Source organism: Cynara cardunculus, assembly GCF_001531365.2.
Source record: "Cynara cardunculus var. scolymus isolate 2C chromosome LG 10, CcrdV1, whole genome shotgun sequence".
Taxonomy (NCBI): Eukaryota; Viridiplantae; Streptophyta; class Magnoliopsida; order Asterales; family Asteraceae; genus Cynara; species Cynara cardunculus.
In genome coordinates, this window is record NC_037537.1 from 7781476 (window position 1) to 7803619 (window position 22144).

At 34.5% G+C, this 22144-nt stretch overlaps 1 protein-coding gene across 1 annotated transcript; it reads right to left on the reverse strand.

Moving 5' to 3' along the window:
* Window positions 1-14367: 14367 nt before the first annotated feature.
* LOC112518870 lies at window positions 14368-14842 on the reverse strand. Its single transcript, XM_025126653.1, has 2 exons — window positions 14520-14842; window positions 14368-14436 (listed from the first exon to the last, which is right to left on the reverse strand). Exons 1-2 carry the CDS (start codon window positions 14836-14838, stop codon window positions 14420-14422), a joined length of 336 nt encoding a protein of 111 aa, XP_024982421.1. The 5' UTR covers window positions 14839-14842; the 3' UTR covers window positions 14368-14419.
* Window positions 14843-22144: the final 7302 nt, after the last annotated feature.

Here is a 22144-nt window from a genome sequence, read left to right on the forward strand (position 1 = left end):
CCAGTTACAACTCTCTTTTCTTTTGTCCCTTGTTATTTCCTCAAAAACCGAGTGGAGGGGACTCCTTTCCCCATGTAAATCCTCTTCACCCCTTTTATCAACATAAAGATACGGCAGGTAAAGACTCCCAGGTAAAAAGGGAAATCCTACCAAAATAAAAAGTCTACTGGTTAGGACTCAAGTGCAGGGTAACACCCCCCCCCCCTTTTTCTCTTTTAACAATGCCTCAACTAATCAAGCTTTCCCAAACTCAATAATTATATAAATGCATTCCTCTTCTCTTTTTCTCTTTTTTTTGAAAGACCCAATAAAACAAAAAGGGTCTAAATTCCTAATATAAATATATAGCTATAAAAAGAACGCATACCTCGCAAAGAGACGGAAGAAATTGAAAAGAAAGATGTGCACGGAGAAGAAAAGATGGGAAAAATTTCAGGTGTTACATGTAAGTAGCTATTGAAGCTACTAATTCATCCAAAGAAGATCTCCATACAGACTGACCATATCTCAATAAAACTTGTACCTGATAAAGACATTCCTTATCAGTAGGTTTGTCTCTACATGAATAGTGTTGTGTACATGTAGAGTATGATGAAAATGATATATCAACTATGGTCAAGTCACCCTACCTCATTCGAAGGTGACAAGTGTCCCTATGCATCTAATGCATGAGGATAGTATAAAAGAGAATGTGCTTCTTCCATGCAAACTACGCTTCCCGAAAAGAATTTCTAAGTGCATTCTCAAGGCAATCGACTCTCTTCTACTACTCTCCTATGTGGGATGAAAAACTTAGTGTTCTTCATTTCCTGGCAAGTACTCTTTGTATTATTCTTGTAAGTTTTTCTCTGGTAAGGTTGTTTAGGTTATGTTATCCTTTCTTTCTTCCACAACAATCTGTATTGTATCTTTGTGTGTTAATTTTTGATATTCATCAATAAGAATTAAAAAGTTGAAAAAATCTGAGTAATTATATCCAACCCCCCTTCTACAATTAGTTTTTGTTTATTGTCTTCCTATTCAGGACCAGCAAGTGGTATCAGAGCAGTTAGCTTAATCTCATAAGGTAGATCTGCAATGGCCTCTTCTTCTACCAACCCCGCTCTTTCTTTGTACCATGACAATGGTACTATTGCCAAGCTTCCATAGTTGAACAAAAACAACTTTTCTCTATGGAAAAATCGCATGACACTCTTCCTCGAGAGTGTTGACAATCAATATATCTCTATCCTTAAAAATGGCCCTATTGTTCCACAAGTCTTGCTTCATCATGAAAAGAACAAAGATAAAGGTGACTCTTAGAATAATTTTGATGATGATGAGGAGAAATCTGATTCTATTAGAAGATTCATCATCAAAGATCCTAAGTAGCACAATGAAAATGACAAAAGGAAAATTTCCTTGGATACCAAGGTAAGGGCTATCATTGCCTTGTCTCTCCTTGATGATGTTTACCACTCCTTGGTGAACCTCACTACTGTAAGGACATGTGGAATACCCTCTGTGTTCTATGTGAAAGAGCCATTGAAGTAAAGAAAAGTAAAAAGATTGGTCTCGTCAAGCAATATGAGCTCTTTGTGCATGGAAAGGTGAATCTCTCACTGAGTACTTGTTGGTCCCAAATGGATCTACAAAAATTTTAACAGTAACAATTTATAGAGGGGGGATGAATACAAACACACAATTTTCACTTTTTAAATCCTTTTATTGATTGAAAAAGATCAATATATAATTTATAAATTGGATCCTTTAAACCAAATAATTATATGTATGATTGTCATATTTTGATTTTTATTGTGGATCAAGCCTCTTGATCTAACTCTGTTAACTTAGTTCTGGTTATATTAAGGATATTTTTGTCCTTTTATTTTTTATTTTAAAAATAATATATTTTATGATTTTCTTTAGTAACTTATTTGTTTTACACATTTTAATACTTTTTGTACAACGTTTTTTATCCTTACAAGAAAAAAAGCCTTAAAACATAAAACCCAAACCCCTCCCCCCCCCCTATAGATTTGTTGAGGAAGAGTCTGACCGGGTCATTTGCAAATTAGTTTTATCCTTGAATAAACTTCTGTTTTGTAGGGGTAGTTTGTTCAACTCTCTTGTTTTTAGCTTCAGTAGTTTACATTCTTTTAGCTCCTTCTGTTAGCTGTAAATGTTCTATTTAAGAGCCTCCTTTCTATTTAATAAGATATCAAATTGGTTTTGGTCATTCCGTGATATTGTTCAAAAGCAAGTCCAGTTTACAACTGGTATTAGAGCCCTATTACTGGACTTGATCAAAAATGCAAAGAAAGAAAGACAAACAAGAAAAAAAAAATCGCAGAAGGAAAAGGATTCGAACAACCCTCGATACCAAAGTTCGATGGTTATTATGACCATTGGGCCAGATTGATGGAGAACTTCATAAAATCGAAGGAGTATTGGATCTTATTGAACATGAGATCTCGAATAAAGGCAGATCTACACCAACGGAAGCACAACAGAAAGCGAGAAATGAGCAGATCTTAAGGGATTTGAAGTTGAAGAACTATCTATATTAGGCAATTGATTGAGATGTTCTAGACACTATCCTAAATACAGATACAAGCAAACAAATATCGAATAGTATGAAGCAGAAATACACGGGTTCAACGAAAGTCAAGCGAGCGCAGTTGTAGGCTTTAAGAAAAGATTTTGAAGTCCTAAGTATGAAGGAAGGAGAATTGGTCAATAACTACTTTGCTCGGACACTGGCAGTAGTTAAAAGGATGAAGAATTGCAGGGAGAAAGTCCAAGAGAATACCATTAATGATAAAGTTTTAAGGTCATTAAGGATGAACTTCAATTATGTGGTATTTAGTATCGAAGAGTCAAACAACCTTGACACATTGACCCTAGATGAATTACAAAGCAGTCTACTTGTCCATGAACAACGAATGAGGGTCAATGTTGAGGAAGAGCAAGTTCTCAGAATTGCAACAGAAGAAAGATCGATAAGAGGAAGAGGGCGTGGAAACGTCAGGGCTCGTTTAGAGGTGGTAGAGGACGAGGAAGAAGTTTCGAAAGGTCCATGGTAGAATATTACAGATGTCATAATTTAGGACATTTTCAGTACGAGTGCCCCACGTGGGAGAAGAAGGCAAACTATGTTGAATTAGATTTTCATGAAGAGCTTCTCTTGATGGCATACCTTGAAAGGGAACGAGCAAAAGTAGATCAGGTATGGTCTCTTGACTCAGGATGTTCAAATCATATGACAGGAGACATGAAATGGTTCACTGCCTTTCTTTTTTTCACATGGTAAAATTGGGAAACAATGCTTGTTTGCAAGTAAAAGGGAAATGAAGTGTTAAAATCAAAGTTGAAGGAAGAATTCATGTAGTTGATGATGTGTACTATATTCCTGAGTTAATGGTGAATTTATTGAGCATGGGACAACTACAAGAGAGGAAGCTATCATTTTGGATACAACACGGGCACAACAAGATATTTCACGAGAAATACGGGCACCTAAGCTATACCAACTTACAACTATTGTATGGTAACCAGATGGTGCGAGGGTTTCCTGAAATGAAAAGTTTGAGCAAAGTATGTGAAGTTTGCAATAAAGGGAAGCAACATAGAGAAGCCATTCCAAAACATGTCAATTGCGAGCAGGAGAACGACTGCAACTTGTTCACACAGATTTATGTGGACCAATTACTCCATCTACTTCAACTAACAAAAGGTATGTTTGAGCTTCATCGATGATTTTAGTCAAAAAAAACTTGGGTTTACTTTTTGGCAGAAAAAAGTGCAACATTCAAGTCTTTCAAAATCTTCAAAAGCCTGCTTGAGAAGAAGACTGGGATGAACATTCAATGTCTAAAGAGCGATAGAGGTGGCGAGTTTACATCAAACGAGTTCAACAAGTACGGTGCAGCGAATGGCATTAAAAGACAACTCACTGCGGCCTTTACTCCCCAGCAAAACGGAGTGGCCGAGCGTAAGAATCAAAAAATAATGAACATGGTTCGATGTTTGTTAAACGAGAAGTCAATCGCAAAGGTGTTTTGGGCAGAAGCGACACGATGGAGTGTGCACATACTCAATAGATGTCTGACGACTGCAGTTAAAGGAACGAGTCCATACGAAGCTTGGATCGGGTTCAAACCAAATGTCAAACTCTTCAGAATTTTTGGATATGTTGCTCATGTACACATTCCAATAGAGAAACACTTAATGTTGGATGACAAAAGTCTAAAATGTGTATTCCTCGGAGTAAGCAACGAATAAAAAACGTACAGGTTATTTGATCCAAAAAAAAGAAAAATAGTCACTAGTAGAGATGTAATTTTCGAAGAAAACCAAAACTGGGACTGGGGGAGGAGCCTTGAAGATAAAGTCAAAAACATTTCAATATTGAGAGAAGAATCAACAGAGATGCCTGGTCAAAGCTCTCAGACCGAGTCACCAATGATGGCAAGTGAAGAGGAATTATCTGGTTAAAGTTTGGTGCAACAAGTTCAACCAAACCCACTACATGATCTACCTTCTGGTAGCGATGAAGGTGAACTTTCCAGCCAAATAATAGAGTCTGTACGAGAAACTAGAGAAAGAGTTCGTCCATCATGTCTCCAAGATTATAAGATTGGTGAGGGGTTATCCGAGGAAGAAGATCTAGCAATGTTTATGTACCATGATGATCCAACGAACCATCAAGAGGCCGTAAAAGAAGTAAAGTAGAGGAAGACAGTGGACTCAGAATTAGAATCCATCGAGAAAAATGGAACATGGGAGTTGGTAGACTTGCCACTTGGGAAAACAAAGATCGGAGTAAAATGGGTATTTCGAACAAAGTTGAACGAGAAGGGAGAAGTTGATAAATATAAAGCTCCACTCATAGTGAAAGGCTACTCTCAAAGGTACGTAATTGACTATTATGAGGTATTTTCTCCTGTCTCTAGATGGGATACAATTCGTATGTTATTAGCAGTGTCAGTAGGAAGAGGATGGAATGTATTTCACATGGACGTTAAAAGCGCCTTCCTTCATGGAGACTTGAAAGAGGTTGTTTACGTTGAACAACTAGAAGGGTATTCTCAAGAAGGTAAAGAAAACTAAGTCTACAGATTGAGGAAGGCTTTATACGGTCTCAAGCAAGCCCCCCGGGGATTGGTATAGCAGGATCGAGGAGTATTTCTTGAGCAAAGGGTTCATGAAGTGCAGTCAGGAACACACCCTTTTCATTAAGTGCGGAAGCAACGAAAGCAACGAAAGCCTCATACTAGTAAGCGTTTATGTAGATGATTTACTCTTTACATGGAATTGTCTAAAGCTATGCGATGAATTCAAGAATTCCATGAAAAAGGAGTTCAATATGACAAACTTGGGAAAAATTAAGTTTTTCCTGCGGGTTGAGATACAACAGACTGAATATGGAATCTTCCTTGGCTAGAAGAAGTACGCCCAGGAAGTAGTAACAAGGTTTGGCATGGAAAGGTGCAATGCTGTGAATAATCCCATTGTCCCTGGAACCAGATTGTCATTGGAACTAGATTGTCAAAAGAAGAAGGAGGTGAAGCTATCGATGCCACACTATACAAGCAACTGATCGGATGTTTGATGTATTTAACCACCACAAGACCGGAGATCATGTATGTAGTGTGTGTTTTGAGAAGTTTTATGGCCTGTTCAAAAGTAACACACCTGCTTGCTGTAAAGAGAGTGCTTCGATACATCAAATGGACCGTGGAGCTTGGGTTATACTATAAGAGAGGTTTTCAAGGTGATCTAAAATCCTATACGGATGCGGGAGATGCAGTTGGTGGGAACTGGAAAGAGCATTTCATGTTATGTGTTTGTAATGAGCGGCACGGTTGTGGCAGGAGTTCAAGAAAACAACTGGTTGTTACTCTTTCCACCACATAAACGGAATATGTCGCAGCTTGTGCTTGTGCTTGTCAAAGCATTTGGATGATGGGAATTCAAGAAAGCTTTAATCAGAATCATAGTAAGTGCATCATAATTTTGTGCGATAATAGCTCCTCAATCAAGCTTTTAAAGAATCATGTTTTCCACGGAAGGACTAAGTACATCAAAGTGAGATTCCACTTCCTAGTGAGTTAGTCAAAGAAGGAGATATTCAGCTCGAGTATTGTGATACTAAGGAACAGGTTACTAATATAATGACAAAGCCTGTGAAACTTGATATGTTTTTAAGCTTCGCGAGATGTTGGGTGTTTGAAACTTCCATGTTGCAAACTGAGCTGCTTAACCAGGTTCAGTTTGGAGGAGGAATTGTTGAGAAAGAGTCTGACCGGGTCATTTGCTAATTAGTTTTAGTCGTGAATAAACTCCTGTTTTGTAGGAGTAGTTTGTTCAACTCTCTTGTTTTTAGCTTTAGTAGTTTACGTTCTTTTAGCTCCTTCTGTTAGCTATAAATGCTCTATTTAAGAGCCTTCTTTCTATTCAATAAGATATCAAATTGGTTTTGGTCATTCTGTGATATAGTTCAAAAGTTATTCCACTTTAAAAGATTACCGTCCCCGTCCCCTACCCATCTCTGACAACTACATCATCTCCGGCCACTCCCCATCTTCGTTTTCCTCCCCTTCAGCATTAACAATGAAAATGGAATTTGATACTTGAACTAGCCATCCCATCGATAGCACAAGCCTCCTCTTCCCACGATGAACATAGTCCCTCTCGTGTCATTGAGATATAAATCAATACTTGAACTTAACCCTTGAAACCAGAAGCTTTACAGCTCTGCCATCAATGAACATAATCCCCCTCTTCCCTCTATAAATCAATAATCGGTTTTGAACTGTCCCTCACTCTACCATTGATGAATCCAACCCCTTCTACCACGATGAACACAATCCCTGTCATGAATTGGGGCTGTAAAGGACCCAAATCTAAACGACATTGAAACCATGGTCTTGATACTTGTAATTAATTTGTTTGGGAGAGCCAATCCAAAATTTTGATATAACCATAGGGACCAAATATGTAATTTACTCTATTTTATATTAACTGTTCTGAAAAAGAATCTTATAATCGTATAATTTGAACAACTAATATTCAATTTTAATCTTAGAATATCACAATTTATAATATATAAATGAAATGTTTAATAAATATACATTCATTTTGCAAAAACATAATAACCCCTTTTACCATGGTCAATTACGACATGTGATACCTAATCAGAGATGCAAACAACCTTCGAGGTGCCATAGATCATAGGTAAGGTCGCCCACATAACACTAGGACCCTAACGTTTATTATCACAAGTTATATTGTGTTCTCACGTTTTCATAAAATAAATGTATCCCCATTTGAACCCCCAAACATACAGATACACACATATATATAGCAGGAGGGAGGTTCATTTAGAAACCTTAAATATTTTAGGAACCAGGGCCAGTCCTATGGTTTTTGATGGCTAGGACAGAGAGTCAAAAATATGCCTCTAATCCAATAAATAAGGAACACACAAATTTTTAAGGGATTTGGAACCTAGTCAAAGTATTCAACTCATCCCCAAGCCAATTTCCATTGAAACAAATAAAGTTACAATGGGGGGAACATAAACCAAAACCCCAAACAACAAAACCAAGATAAGATCACCTAAAGGATGTCTTTGGTGCATTTCGTGAAGCTAAATCTTCAATTAATCTATCATAGTCAACATTTGCTGAAAACTTACTTTCGATACTCAAAATTGTTAAGCTTTTTATCTATCATAGTCGACAAAAGCATTAATTAAGCATAGAAGTTCCCAAACAAATCTACAGAAAAATATAAATTTCCTAAATCCCAAATTCAAAGTAAATGTGTAAATTGTAATCTATGGATGATGGAATCTTATACAACAAAAAAATTCAAAAGGACAGAAACTTCAAGATAACTCAAGTGATCTAAGTCTAAAGAGAGATTACTGAAACTAAAGCCCCTAAAATTCAAACTAAATATGTAAATTGTCATATAGAAGATGAAATATTATACAACAGATGCATTGAAAACAAATACAAAAGCATTGTCTAAGCCTAAGGAAAGATAACTAAAACTAAACCTCCAAATCCAGAATAAATATGTGAATTGTAATCTCTGGAGGATGAAATCTTTATACAACAGAAGCATTAAAAACATAAACATTAAGATAATTAAATGAACTAAGTCTAAAGAGTGATTACTAAAACTAAATCCAATAATTTTCAACATATGGAGAGTTGTGAGCCCGTGACCATGAGATGTGAGAAGTAAGAACCAACTTAAAGCAGCAACACGCCACAAGGAACGTGTTCGGTTTGAGTATGAGCATTATTGTTGTATTCAAGTTTCTCCATATCTTACATGCTTTTGTAATAGTGTAGTTTTATTACTTCCTTAGTATAAATAGTATTTTCTTTTGTAATTGTCATTATCAAGTCATTAGCAGATTGTAATCAGATTTAGAGTTGTAATTCTCTCTCTCAATCAAGGAAATTACATTTGGTGATCTATTCTTTCTATTCTTACATTCATCKTGTTCTTGAAGATTGATATCATATTTGTATGAATTTTGGACTTCACAGAACGAGAATAAGTTTCTCTGATTCTAGATTGATGATCATCACAAGGACGAGGTATTGGGAACAAAACTGGATTCCTGATTCATGAAAGGTGACAAGCGCGTATGAGCACCCACGACGTTGGATTCTGGGCAATGGAGAATGAGGCTACGAGGGTGATAGGGAAACGACCTTTGAGTATTGATAGACAGTCGATTGAGAGAGTAAAAATGAAGCTGAATCTTTTTTGAAAAAAGTTTGAAATTGAACCTACTTTTGCCTTTTTGTACCTTGGGTTGTGATGCCCCTTGGGTTGAGTTGTCCTAAGCAAAGCCCATCTTGCCCACTTGTTAGGTCGACCCTTCTAGGAATCCTTGATCCACCTATCTTGTGAGTATTATTCATCATAAACATTTGTTGTTGGGTCATATATTGATTTGATGATAACCCACTGATTTGTCCCATTATCCTATCAACACTTAGTAGTTATTGGTTTATATGTATATTAGTTTCTTGGTACATACTTAAAGCCCTCGGAAAAAATCAAAGATTGGCCGATATGAAGACTGAAGGTCACCGATACGGTTTGTGTATCAACTGTCTAAATTACACACCAAGACTCCAAAGTAGCTGATTTGAAGATTGAAGACGTTTTGAAGTTACTAGCCGATTGAAGGAAGATCTTCATGAACCGAGACTTGTAAGTAGCTGTGTGAAGCTACTAATCCATCCAAGAAGATCTCCCTACAGACTGACCATATCTCTGCAAAACGTGTACCTGATGAAGACATTCCTTATCAATAGGTTTGTCTCTACATAAATAGTGTTGTATGCATGTAGAGTATGATGAAAATGATATATCAACTATGGTCAAGTCAACCCCTACCTCCTTATTTGAAGGTGACAAGTATCCCCGTGCATCTAATGCATGAGGGTAGTATAAAAGAGAGAGTGCATCTCCTATGCAAACTACGCTTCCCAGAAAGAATTTCTAAGTGCATTCTCAAGGCAATCGACTCTCTTCTACTACTCCCCTACTCTCCTATGTGTGAATAAAAATTTAGTTTCTTCATTTCATGCCAAATACTCTTTGTGTTGTTCTTGTAAGTTATTCTCTATGTAAGATTGTTTAGGTTAGGTTATCATTTCCTTCTTCCACAACAATTTGTATTGTATCTCTGTGTGTGTGTGTGTGTTAATTCTTGATATTCATCAATAAGAATTAAAAAGTTGGAAAAAATCTAAGTAATTATATTTAACCCCCCTTCTACAATTAGTTTTTGTTTATTGCCATCCTATTCGGGACCAACAAGTGGTATCAGAACAGTTAGCTTAATCTCATAAGCTAGATCTGCAACGGCCTCTTCTTCTGCCAACTCCACTCTTTCTTTGTACCATGACAATGGTACTATTGCCAAGCTTCCATAGTTGAACTAGAACAACTTTTCTCTATGAAAAATCGCATGACACTCTTCCTTAAGAGTGTTGACAATCAATATCTCTCTATCCTTAAAGATGGCCCTATTGTTCCAAAAGTATGGCTTCATCATGAAAATAACAAAGATAAAGGTGACTTTTCAAATGATTTTGATGATGAGGATATATTTGATTCTATTGGAAGGCTCATCATCAAAGATCTTAAGTAGTACAATGAAAATGACAAAAAGAAAGTTTCCTTGGATACCAAGGTAAGGACTATCATTTAATAATCCATAACATTTGTTTAAATATGCTTCTTCAAATAGAATTTTCTTTTTGAACTTTTGTCAATGATTCATATTTGCCTTCATTTATACACATACAATCACATAACACCTTATGAAATTGAATTTAGAGACAAATATACTATTTTATTACGTTTTCGTCATAACAAAATTTAATCTTTAAAACATATTCATACCACGTTTATCAGTAACTTTCATATTAAAAGCTTATTAGAATGATTTTTATTTATTAAATCAACTTATAATACAATTCGATATGACTTATTTCGATTAACATACAACTTGTTAGATTGGTACATTTTGTATCAAACAATTCCTGTCGGTGTTATCGATTTTTAGTTGAAAATTCGTTTAATAATTATATATTATTTTTAATTAAAAAATATAAAAATCATGAACAAAGACAATTAGGCATTTTCCCGATCGAGTGGGTACGTCAATGGATTTGGTGTGTTACCAAATAGTTTTTTTTCAAAATTGAAGACTTTTCAACCTTTAGATTTTACCTTTTTTTTAAAGAAATTATTGTTACTCTTGCATAAATACGTCCGGAATTATAGAACTTAAAAAGTTCGATTTTAATGGCCCTTGGCCAATCTTATTTGGTTCTTAACATGTACGTCTCCATCCTGAATGATATGATGGATTTGGGTACGAAAGATCAGACACGTTGGCCTTACCGATCCCCGTTGTTTTGATACTATCCTCTATAAGAATCTTACAAATTCTCAACTCTTGATTCTTTTCTATATCTCTACTCATAAAATAACGTCACAACCTTAGACTTCTATAAGCGGCCAACCAACTCTTAGCGATTTATCATCTCATGTGAATTGCAAAAATTAATTTTTCCATCAAGTATTAAACGGAATTTTTTTCACAAGAACTACAAAAGATAATGCATTAAGGATTTGTTGATGATCGTCATATTTGGAAAATATTTCACTCATATCCTTCCTTGATAAAGATCTAGACTCATCTATTTAGGGGCCGTTTATCAAATGCTTACCCAGTAAGCGTTTATCGGGCCATTTACCTTACCATATGAACATGGAAATGGTCAAGAATCTTACCTGACAAGAGTGATGATAAGCATGAAGAGTCTTATAAGATAAGTGAGAGTGACGACTCTTAACTAGTAAGCACTTACCGGGCAAATTGTTGCATACGATATCGTTTTGATGAACTAGAATCTTATATGGTAAAGTAAGTTAAGAGTGTTGACTCATAAAATAACAAAAGCCTAAAAAACCCTTTTAATATCCTCAACCAGACACCCTGTTTAGTGTTATTGGCTTTGTATTATATTGGTTTTTTCTATTTGTTTATGTTACTTATGTTGTTTGTTTGACTGCTTATATTGACTATTGCTATCTATTAATTCTTTTAGGTTACTTCTATTTGTTATCGTTTCTTCTATTGTGTTCTTGACTGCTTTTGCTTCTATCGGCTATTTTATTTGATTATGTTGTATCCATAACTACTTTCGTTGGCTACTCGTACATGCTTATGCTTTTATAGTTGGTACTTTACAATCTATATTTAGGATTTCAAAACTCTCTTTATTTTTTATACATTCTTAAACTCTTAGGGGGTGTTTGGTTCATGGAATTTGGTGGAATTGGAATGTCCAAATCTTTGACCAAATTCCAAATCACATGTTTGGTTCACATAATAGATGTGAAAGAATCCTTCCAATTCCATCCAATTCCTTACTTCATTGATTTCACAATTCCACCGCATATACTACGGATTTCAAATTCCAATCCGACAAATTCCTTAGCCCTCATCCATTCATCGACGCTGTATCTCGATTTGCTCTGTTCTGCTATGCTCAATCTCGTTTAAAACTAAGAATGACAACGGGCCATGTTCGGGCCGGTTATTGGTATCCCCGTCCCAGATTCCGATAACTAAAACCGTCCCCATGACCGCCCTGATCCCCGTCGGGGATCTTATCGGGTCCCGCGGTTTCCCCGATCCCCGTTGGGGAATTCGTGAAGGTAAAAATCATCTTTTTCCCGTTCACCGTTGGTTGTAATCGAACCCGAAACCGAAACCCAAATTAGAATTTAATATATATATATATTATATATATATGTATATAAATTAAAATTGATATATATATATATATATACATATCAAGCCGGGGCCGGGCCGATAATCACCGTCCCCGCCCCGTCCCCGATAAGATGTCCCCGAACCCAGCCCGAAAGTTTCGGTTTCAGTTTTTTTTGCCTGTAATTTTCTCGTTGAATTCCGTGAACGAAACAAAAAAAATCCAATTCGGTTAAGAATTTCATTCCAATTCCATCCAACCAAACGCAATCAAAAGACATGGTCAAATTCCATCAAATTCCATTTCATTCCCTTAAAGTCAAATTCATTTGATGAATTCCAATTCCATTGAATTCCATTCTACGAACCATACGCCCCCTTAGTTTTCTAATATCGAGTATTAATACTCTTATATCTATAAAAAAATAAGAATAAGAGTTCGTTTACCTAAATGCTTACTCGGTAAGTACTTATCGATAAGATTTAACATTATAATTTATTATGATACGTAACATTTTAGTACATCAAAACATATCGAATGCAACAAGTTACTGGATAAGTGCTTACCTGGGTAAGAGTCGACATCCTTACTTACCGGGTAAGACTCTCTATCATTTTCATTTCTCTTACGCGGTAAGATTTTTGACATTTTTCATGTTCATCCGATAACAAAATTTATCTAGTAAGCACTTACCAAGTAAGTGTTTGGTAAACGGCCCCTAAGATCTCAAACTATAACCGACATATACTTTTGATTTTGAATTTGATGGTTTCAAAAAACAGAGTTTTTTAACCTTAAAGTTTAAACTCGGTGAAAAAGCATTAATATGGAGATGAGATAGACATCCAATTGATTTAAATTATTTTACTCTCACAAAACAACGTTATGGCCCAAGTATACAAGATGACAACTTATATATGGAAGACAGATGTATCACTTGATGTTTATTGATGTTGAATAGATTGATGATTGGAAATAATATACAATATATTATTGAAATAAATAGAAACTATTATTATTAATAATTTTACGTCCATGGAAAAGAAATATTTTATACGAATTATTTATATTTATGGTATCTAAATTTGTTTTTGATAATAAAAACATTTGTTTACGAGTTTTGTATGAATTATCCATATTTCTTGTATCAAATTATTCATATTTCTTGTATCTAAATTGTCCTACTACTACAATAAAATTGGGTTTATAGGACACTCCCAATTTCTAAGCGTCCTAATAGAACTCTTTATAAGACTTGGCTTATAGGACCAAAAAAATAAAGCGTTTTATCTAAATGCGTTGTAATAAGTTTATATGACATTTTTTGACGTCGTAATAAGTTTTTTAGAACACTTTTAAATAAAGCGTCTCATTAGTAACTTCATAGGACACTTTTTGAAAAACCGTCTGATAAAAAATTGAGTTTATAGAATACTTTCTCAAAAGTGTCATATAAAGTTGCTAATGCGACACTTTGTATTAAAAATGTCATAAAAAATTGTTAAGACGTCCAAAAGCGTCATATAAACTTATTACAACATCTTTAAATATGACGCTTTATATTTTGGTCCTATAAATCAAATCCAATAAAACGGTCTATTGGGACGCTTAGAGATTGAGAGTGTCCTATAAACCCAATTTTTTTGTAGCGTATACCTATGAATTGTCAAGAACGATCTTGCACCACCGTAGTTCTTTTATCTAACTTTTCTTAGAAGACTCCCATTACATCAAAAGTCGGTTTTTAGGACGTTTTTAGATCACATTTTTTAGAAATATCTAATAAAAAAAATAATAAGACAATTTACTTTTTGTTTCGTATCATTACGTAATTTAAAAGTACCTTTTAGAAAAAAAAATCACCACCATTATTACCATCATGACATCCAAAACCACAATTTCACATGTCTACACTAACACACTTACACACACACACATATATATATATATATATATATTGTATTGCATAATAAAACTAGAGATAGTAAAATGAAACATGCCTTAAAAAAAAATTGTACCATATGTTATTATAACTTTATTTATTTGGTACAAAAAGAAGCAATGTTCTACATTTCAACTATTCCATAACTCAGGATCTTGGCCTTCTACCTTCATGGCACAACATAACCTAAGAAAACACAAAGTAAAAACAAGTTAAAGTCAGCAAAAACACCAAATGTGAAGAGATTAATGAATTGGCGAAAATCTTACTTCCACATCGGGTTCCATGGCTAAGTGGTTTGCCGCAAGCTTGAGCAATGAATGCTGCCTTCTCCATGCTGATTATGTTCTCGACCTCGGTCGTGATATGGCCGCACACGCATGCCAAGTCTACATTCTTGACAATGCTACAACAACCAACAGAGGGTTGAATCTTAGGGCCCGACTTCTGTACGTAGCGTGCACATTGTTCCATGAGTCCTTGAACGTCACCTTGACACTGCGCTGACACCGACTTGTTGCCAAGGATTACGGCTAATGAAAAAATAATAGTAGCAAAAAACATGAAACGGGTCGTAAAGATTGCCATCTTAGGACAGAATGAGAATGGAAATGATTATGCTTTGGAGTATTTGATTGTGTTCGGTGAAGCTAAGAAATGGTGTATTAATAGGGGTATGAGGCAGTAAAGATGGAAAAAGTGTTGGGAGGGTTCTTCTTTTTCATGTGAAAAAAAAATCGGGAGTTACATATTTTTACTGTCGTTTTAAATGTGACTTTGGGGTTCATGGTTTTCGTGTTTTTATTTTTATTCTTAACGGTCGTTGGTGGTATACGTTACAGATACAATGATGATCATATCTTTTTTTCCTTTTTGTGTTCTTTTCCCTTGTGGCGTGACGTTCACTTCTTATACGCCATGCCTCCTCTGTGGTCGGGACGGTTTCGTATTTACATGATATAACACGAACCTTACAAATCGGGTTTTGGTCCCACCCTTGGTTTGGACCTTGGATGGTCCGAGTAGTTTGCAGGGGAGGACTTACCATGTAAAAGATGGGGAAGGGCCCCCATTAAAAAATAAAAAAAAAATGAATTTTCCTAAGGTTAAAAGTTGTTTTTTTTTTATTTTCTATCATGGTTCTCCTCCGTAATTTCTTGTTAGGGCCCCCACCAACTAAAGAAAGTATCTTGAAATCAACAAAAAACTGAAAAAGTTCCTTGAAATCGATAAAAAAACCCTTAAAAAATCCCTCGAAATAATCCAAAAAACTTCAAAAATCTTTTGTAATGGTGGAATCAGGCTAAAAACACATCGGACGACTTGGTGGGCGTTTAAGCTACCTTAAAGGTGCCCCACTAGACCAAACTGGATCCGCCGGTGGTAGTTTGGGTCTTCACTTTAACCCGAATACCCGATACAGAAGTTGGGCCAAGCCCATTGCTGGTTGTTTGTTTTGTCTTCCTTTTGTTTTTTTTAGTCGCATAAAACAGTTATCTTTTGAAAGTAACATTTATTACTTTTAATTAAGTATTAATATTTATAAAGTCATTCATAATTTATTTATTACAAGATATAATTTTATAATAAAAATATTAAAATTTATATCAATAATAGCTAAGGCATCACAAAAATTTAAATCCATACGTTTTTAAACGAGTAACTACTAGATGTATATACATATATTAGAAGGATACCCGTACAATACATCGAGACACGACTCGATTTCAATGTTTCATTTTATTCTTTATCTATGTCAATATAATACGGTTTTATGTAGTTTGAGAAAACTATAATGTTTTTATTTTTAAATAAAATATCATAAAATTTTGAAAAAAATATGTCGATATTAATATCAAATTAACTATTGAAAAGTTCTTGTTTTGTGTATTTTTTTAATTCAATTTTTTTATTATAATTTAATTTAATGTGACAAAGTAACTTAATTTTGGTTTAATAATATAATTTTTCATAAAGATAATAATTAAGTATTCCGTTAGATTTCAATAATTTATCCTAATTATATTTTAGATTTTTTATATTTAAAAAAGATGTTTATTATGTATTTGGTTATATTTATTCGCAGTTAGTTACATAAATATAAACATGCAGCCTTAATAAGTTGTACTTACGCATTGTAATATTAAGTTTTAAGTAATATGCATCAATAAACAATACTTCATTCATAAAAAATATTTTAAGAGTTTTTATCAAATTTTTATAATATAGTATATATATATATATACACATATATACTAATGGTGTACCCGCACGATGCAGCGCGGATGAATCACAATTCTGAAACATTAATTTAGCCTTGAATCATGAGTTTGTGTGATTATTTTGCAAGTCAAATTATATATAAAGTTTAAGGTTAATATAGTGTATTAGGAAAGTGTTGGTTTGAGAATGGAAAAGATATTTTTCAATATAAGCTGAAAACATTAATTAGTTTATACATGATTTCCTAGTTGAGAGAAGTTACTCGCTATGGTTAGAAGTCCCTTACGTGAAGCTTGTGCTCCTAATTATCTTCTATGGTAAAATGCAGGGCTGATCCTGAGATTATTGGTGCCCACGGCGAAAAGTCTAAATGATGCCCAATTAAAAACATCCAAGTGTGGTAATTTACAATTGTCTAGCTTTTTCCTTCATAGATCGATAGATCCATTAGTGTTTTTTGTTCATAAATGTGATCTTATAGTTGAGTGTTTGCTTTAAAAAAATATGTTAAGGTTTCTTTAATCAAGTTGTTATAGCCTTTGCGTTTAAACAACATCTCATCTACTTGTCCCATTTACTACATCTCACGTCTTCTATATAAACCAAAGTCAACACTCRTAGCTTCTCAATCCAACTCCAAACACTTGATTGGTTGGTTCTTCTTCAATTATTTACACTCTTCATATGTAAAATTGAAAAGTTAAGGGAGAACAGTCAAGTGAATTAGCTACTGCACATTCAAGTGAGGGCAAACCATCACTTAACTACTGCACATTTATAGGTTTGTTCAACTATATTATAGTAGGGAAGAATGTGGTAGAATATAATCAAATGAGAGAGAACATGAAGAACAAAAAGAAAAGAATGGGGAAGAACCGACTATCAATTCCAACATAATTCTCATAACATAATGTCTCCTTCCAAACTAAGTGACAATAACAACCATCCAGCCCATTTTGCTCAAAAGTTCAAACATCAGTTGCAGCAATTACCCTTCTAACAATCTTGCCTGCCACTATCTCCTATTGATACCTGGTTTTGTCTTTTAATAAATAAAAACACATGCTTTGGTTGATCAATTAATTGCAAAATAGTTGTCACCTATTGACCTTGGGATTTCTTACCTCACACTAACCCTAACAATTAGTTTCTTATCAAAAAAAAATAACACAAAAAGTCATTTGAAAATTGCACTCTTCTCAACCCCACTGCCCCTATTAATTAGGTTCTAATCAAGGTAAAAAAGCAAAAAAGAGTAAACATAAGCATCTGTAAAACAGTAAAACAGTCCTAACCCCTAAGTTAAAGTGTTAAACATAAGATTAAGCATCTTTAAAACATTAACAAATGGTTGTCAATAAATCCCTAACCCTAACCTCAATGTTAAGCAACCTGAACAAATGGTTGTCAATAAATCCCTAACCCTAACCTCTATGCCCAAGGCCGACCCTGGTAAAATGACATAGCCTATTAGTATAAGTTCCTAACACTTGAGTGGAGTATTAAATATAGTTACTGTGTAAAAGAAGTCCCTTATGTGAAGCTTGTGTTCATGGTTTCCCAACTACTTCATATACATAAACTACATCACAGTAACAAATCCTACAATTTCTTTCAAAGGTAAGAGTAAAAGAAACATTTATTGTATCATTTAGACAGCATAACTGAATGGATTTTGCAAGCTGTTTAAATTAACTAAGGGGCCGTTTACCAAACGCTTACTCGGGTAAATGAACATCAAGTCATTTTACCTTACCGGATGAATATGGTAAGGATCAAAAATCTTATCCGGTAAAAGCGAGACAAGAACCAAAAGTCTTACCCGGTAAGTGAAGTGACGACTCTTACCACGGTAAGCGTTTACAGGGTAAATTGTTGCATACAATACCGTTTTTGTGGACTAAAATCTTATCTGGTAAGTAAACGATAGTGTTAAATTTGCCGGTAAGTGCTTACCGGGTAAGTGTTTGGTAAAACGATTACTCGGGTAAGTGAACATCAAGTCATTTTACCTTACCTGATGAATATGGTAAGGATCAAAAATCTTATCCGGTAAGAACGAGACAAGGACCAAAAGTCTTACCCGGTAAGTGAAGGTGACGACTCTTACCACGGTAAGCGCTTACAGGGTAAATTGTTGCATACGATACCGTTTTTGTGGACTAAAATCTTATCCGGCAAGTAAACGATAGTGTTAAATTTACCGGTAAGTGCTTACCGGGTAAATGTTTGGTAAATGGCCCCTAAGTTATTTGTTTACAGTCTTGCAGCAAAGAAAAAAATGAGGTAGTTCGATGCTTAAAGTAAATTAAGATGTTATATGTGTAGAATTTGATAGCAGAACATCACCTAGATCAACAGGTTATATGTGTAGGGAAAAACAATTCGGAAAGACATGTGGCCTTACTTAGATTAACATAAATGTTCTTGACAGTGAGGTTAATTTGATCCAAAGTGCCCCCTATTCATTTATTTATTCACATGTGAAGTAACATAATTGTTCATAAAAATTACCTCACTAACAATTACCATAAAAATTAACTAAACAAATGGCTAGCAATGCAAAACCAAAGATSGTGACATGATGTATCAGAGGTTGTGATAAGTGGATAAGAAACTACTACACCAAAAACAAATAATTTATGAGAGGAAAGTTGGTCTCGGTTGTGGAGGCAAAGCCTGGAAAGGGTTCTACTACACTCTCAATGGCATAAGTCCTAATAATTCTTACTTGAACATTGAATTTCCCTTTTTTTTAGACCTTCCAATTCTTATCATTAAATGGAAGATGGCCATATTTGGACAATGTGACTTGCATCAAGTTCAAATCCTTCATTAAAGACTAAAGATCATAGAGTCTGCCACATTGATCTAACCGTTGCCTTTCATCTCTATAACCTAATATTCTCACCCTGTACAAAGAATTGAACTCTAGGGATCAATCACCAAAATTAACAATTGAACTCCCGGGATCAATTGCTTTCAATGGATATCAGAGTAGTCACTGTACACTACACAAAAAACAAGAAATTTACTAACAAACAAAATTAATTATGATAGAAACAAGCTCACATAAAGAGATTAAGGGGCTGTTTTGACAATAAGACAATCACTTTCATATGTAGAATTTCATTTCTTGATATGATCACACACTAAAACAACTCTAAAAAATTATGCTTCTTTTTTCTTCCTTACATCTAGTCCACTGTATGGTAATCATAAAGTCAAAAGCACAGCCTTTGACTTCTATTCTGGAAAAGGACATGTAGCTTTTGCATACATAACATACTTGTACACAATACCAACAACTCTTTCTCTCTCCAGGGTCAAAATAGACCTTTCTCTAGTAAAGGGAAACAGCTAGCTCCTATCTTCTATCAACTGAAAAGTCAAAAATTTACATGCTTTCCTTTAATTGTTAGTTGTATTGGTCTAGTCAATTTAGCTTAAGGAATCAAGAAAAAAGGCTCCATTGTGAAGTAAATAACACCCCATTAATTATGAAACACAGCAGCCTCCAAAGTCTAGATTTATGTTAAAGAAAATCTTTATATTTCTCATGCAATTAATGTAAATGAAGATACAAGATGAAAACATTTAGTGAAAAACTTCTCATATTGGGATACATTTGAATGAAAGAAGAAGACAAATAAAAGCACCTAGCAGGACTTGTATGAAATATTAGTGAAAGAATATGGAAACATGTTGCAGGACTTTACACTAACCTGGAACATATTAGAGGACTTCATATACTAAACCAAACTCATATCTTAATATAGAGATCTTAATTAGAATGGTTATGAAAAATGATGAAAYAGGGAATGGTTAWTTAGACCTYTGGTTGTTGTTGTWTCTAAACACAYACACATACAYATCACATAAGTATAGTCAATAAACACTTGAGTTATTGTGTTCATGAAATCCACATACCTTCAAAATCTATTAAAGCACACAGGGGTATATCAGGTTATACCTGCTGTTTGCCAAGGCACAGTGGTATGTATGCATAATATTACTTTTTCATGATTCATCTTCTCAATAAGCAAACAGTCCATTTAGTGAAATACATACTTAAACAACAGTTACTTTTAAGTTGAAAGGTGATTGCCTTGTGTATTGTGTTCCATGTGATGATGCATGTTAACAGTTGTTGGATAGGTACTATACTATATGTCATTTAGTGAAATACACACTTAAACAACATTACTTTGCATCTTTTGCCAGTTTATAGCAATTCATACAAATGTTTCTGCTATTAAAGTTGATATGCACGTTTGCTCAAAGGTTATTACATATTAGATGACATGTTTTTGTTTTCCATTGTGTACCTAAGTTGTAATGATCTCTAGAAATTTCATCATCTTCAGTAGCTTTTAAGTTGTTGTATGAAACCATTTTTAGTTTTTTAAATATTTAATTTTGGAATAATCATGTCGACCATTGCCTTAGCAACTGTGTTTAGGATAAAGCTATTATTTATAGCAACTCATTCATGGRCATGAGGTACACATCCTTCCTGTTGAATGGCCTTATGTGACAGACCTTGACTTTTCATCAGTGCTTAAAATGAACTTAATSCATAAAACAACAAAATAAACCATGTCTTCTACMGTTCATAAAGAAGAGACAAACARCAGTASAAAACAMAAAAATAAAATGGAAGAACATGAGACAAATAGCAGTAAAGTTTCTACTATCTATGTCAAATGAACTTAATCCACAAAAAAACAAAACAAACCATGTATACAATAGTTCAYAAAGAAGAGACAAACARCAGTAGAGGACACAAAAATAAAATGGAAAAACATGAGACAAACAGCAGTAAAGTTTCTTCTATTTATGTCATGGTTGATTTATTTTTTGGCAAAAAAACATTAAACCATGTACTCCCATGCCACACAAAAAGAACCATGTACCCCCATGCCCATAATCCTTGAACCAAATGCATAAAGAACACCATATGAAATAAATTTCATGAACTTAGCTTATCGAAACTGTTTTTGGGTGGAAGGGTTGGCCATTTACATACCCCTGTGCCTTTTTATGGGAACTTTTTTTAATGAAGAACAACTGCTCTTCACCCACAATTAAAAAGCAAAAGGAAACAGACCCAAAACTCTTTTTTAATGAAGAAACAGATGTGTGTGTGTGTATAACATGAAATCAGAACATAAATGAATTCCAAAGCTGCTCTTCACCCACAAAAATCAAAAGGAAACAGACCCAAAACTCTTTTTAATGAAGAAACAGATGTGTGTGTATATAACATGAAATCAGAACATAAATGAATTCCAAAGCTGCTCTTTACCCACAAAAATCAAAAGGAAACAGACCCACAAAAATCAATGAAGAAACAGATGTGTGTGTGTATATAAGATGAAATCGGAAAAGAAAGAAAGCATACAAAAAAGAAAGCATACCTCCAAATTCTATGGTTTTGAAGAACCTGTGAAATTAAATCAACAGGGAGGAGGAAGCTGTATGTATCAATGAGGCTTTGATACATCAAATCCCTTTGATACATGAAATCGGTTCTCTGATCGAGGTGATACATCCATACCAYCAAYGTTATGTCCTGTGAAGAAGAAAGGGCTCTGTTTTCTAACCAAAAATGCCTTTTTGTTTTGTGAAGAAGAAAGGGCTCTGTTTTCTAACCAAAAATGCCTTTTTG

Bases quoted from the DNA above. Each gene is read 5' to 3' on its own strand.
- LOC112518870 (XM_025126653.1), bottom strand. From the start codon at position 14,838: ATGGCAATCTTTACGACCCGTTTCATGTTTTTTGCTACTATTATTTTT.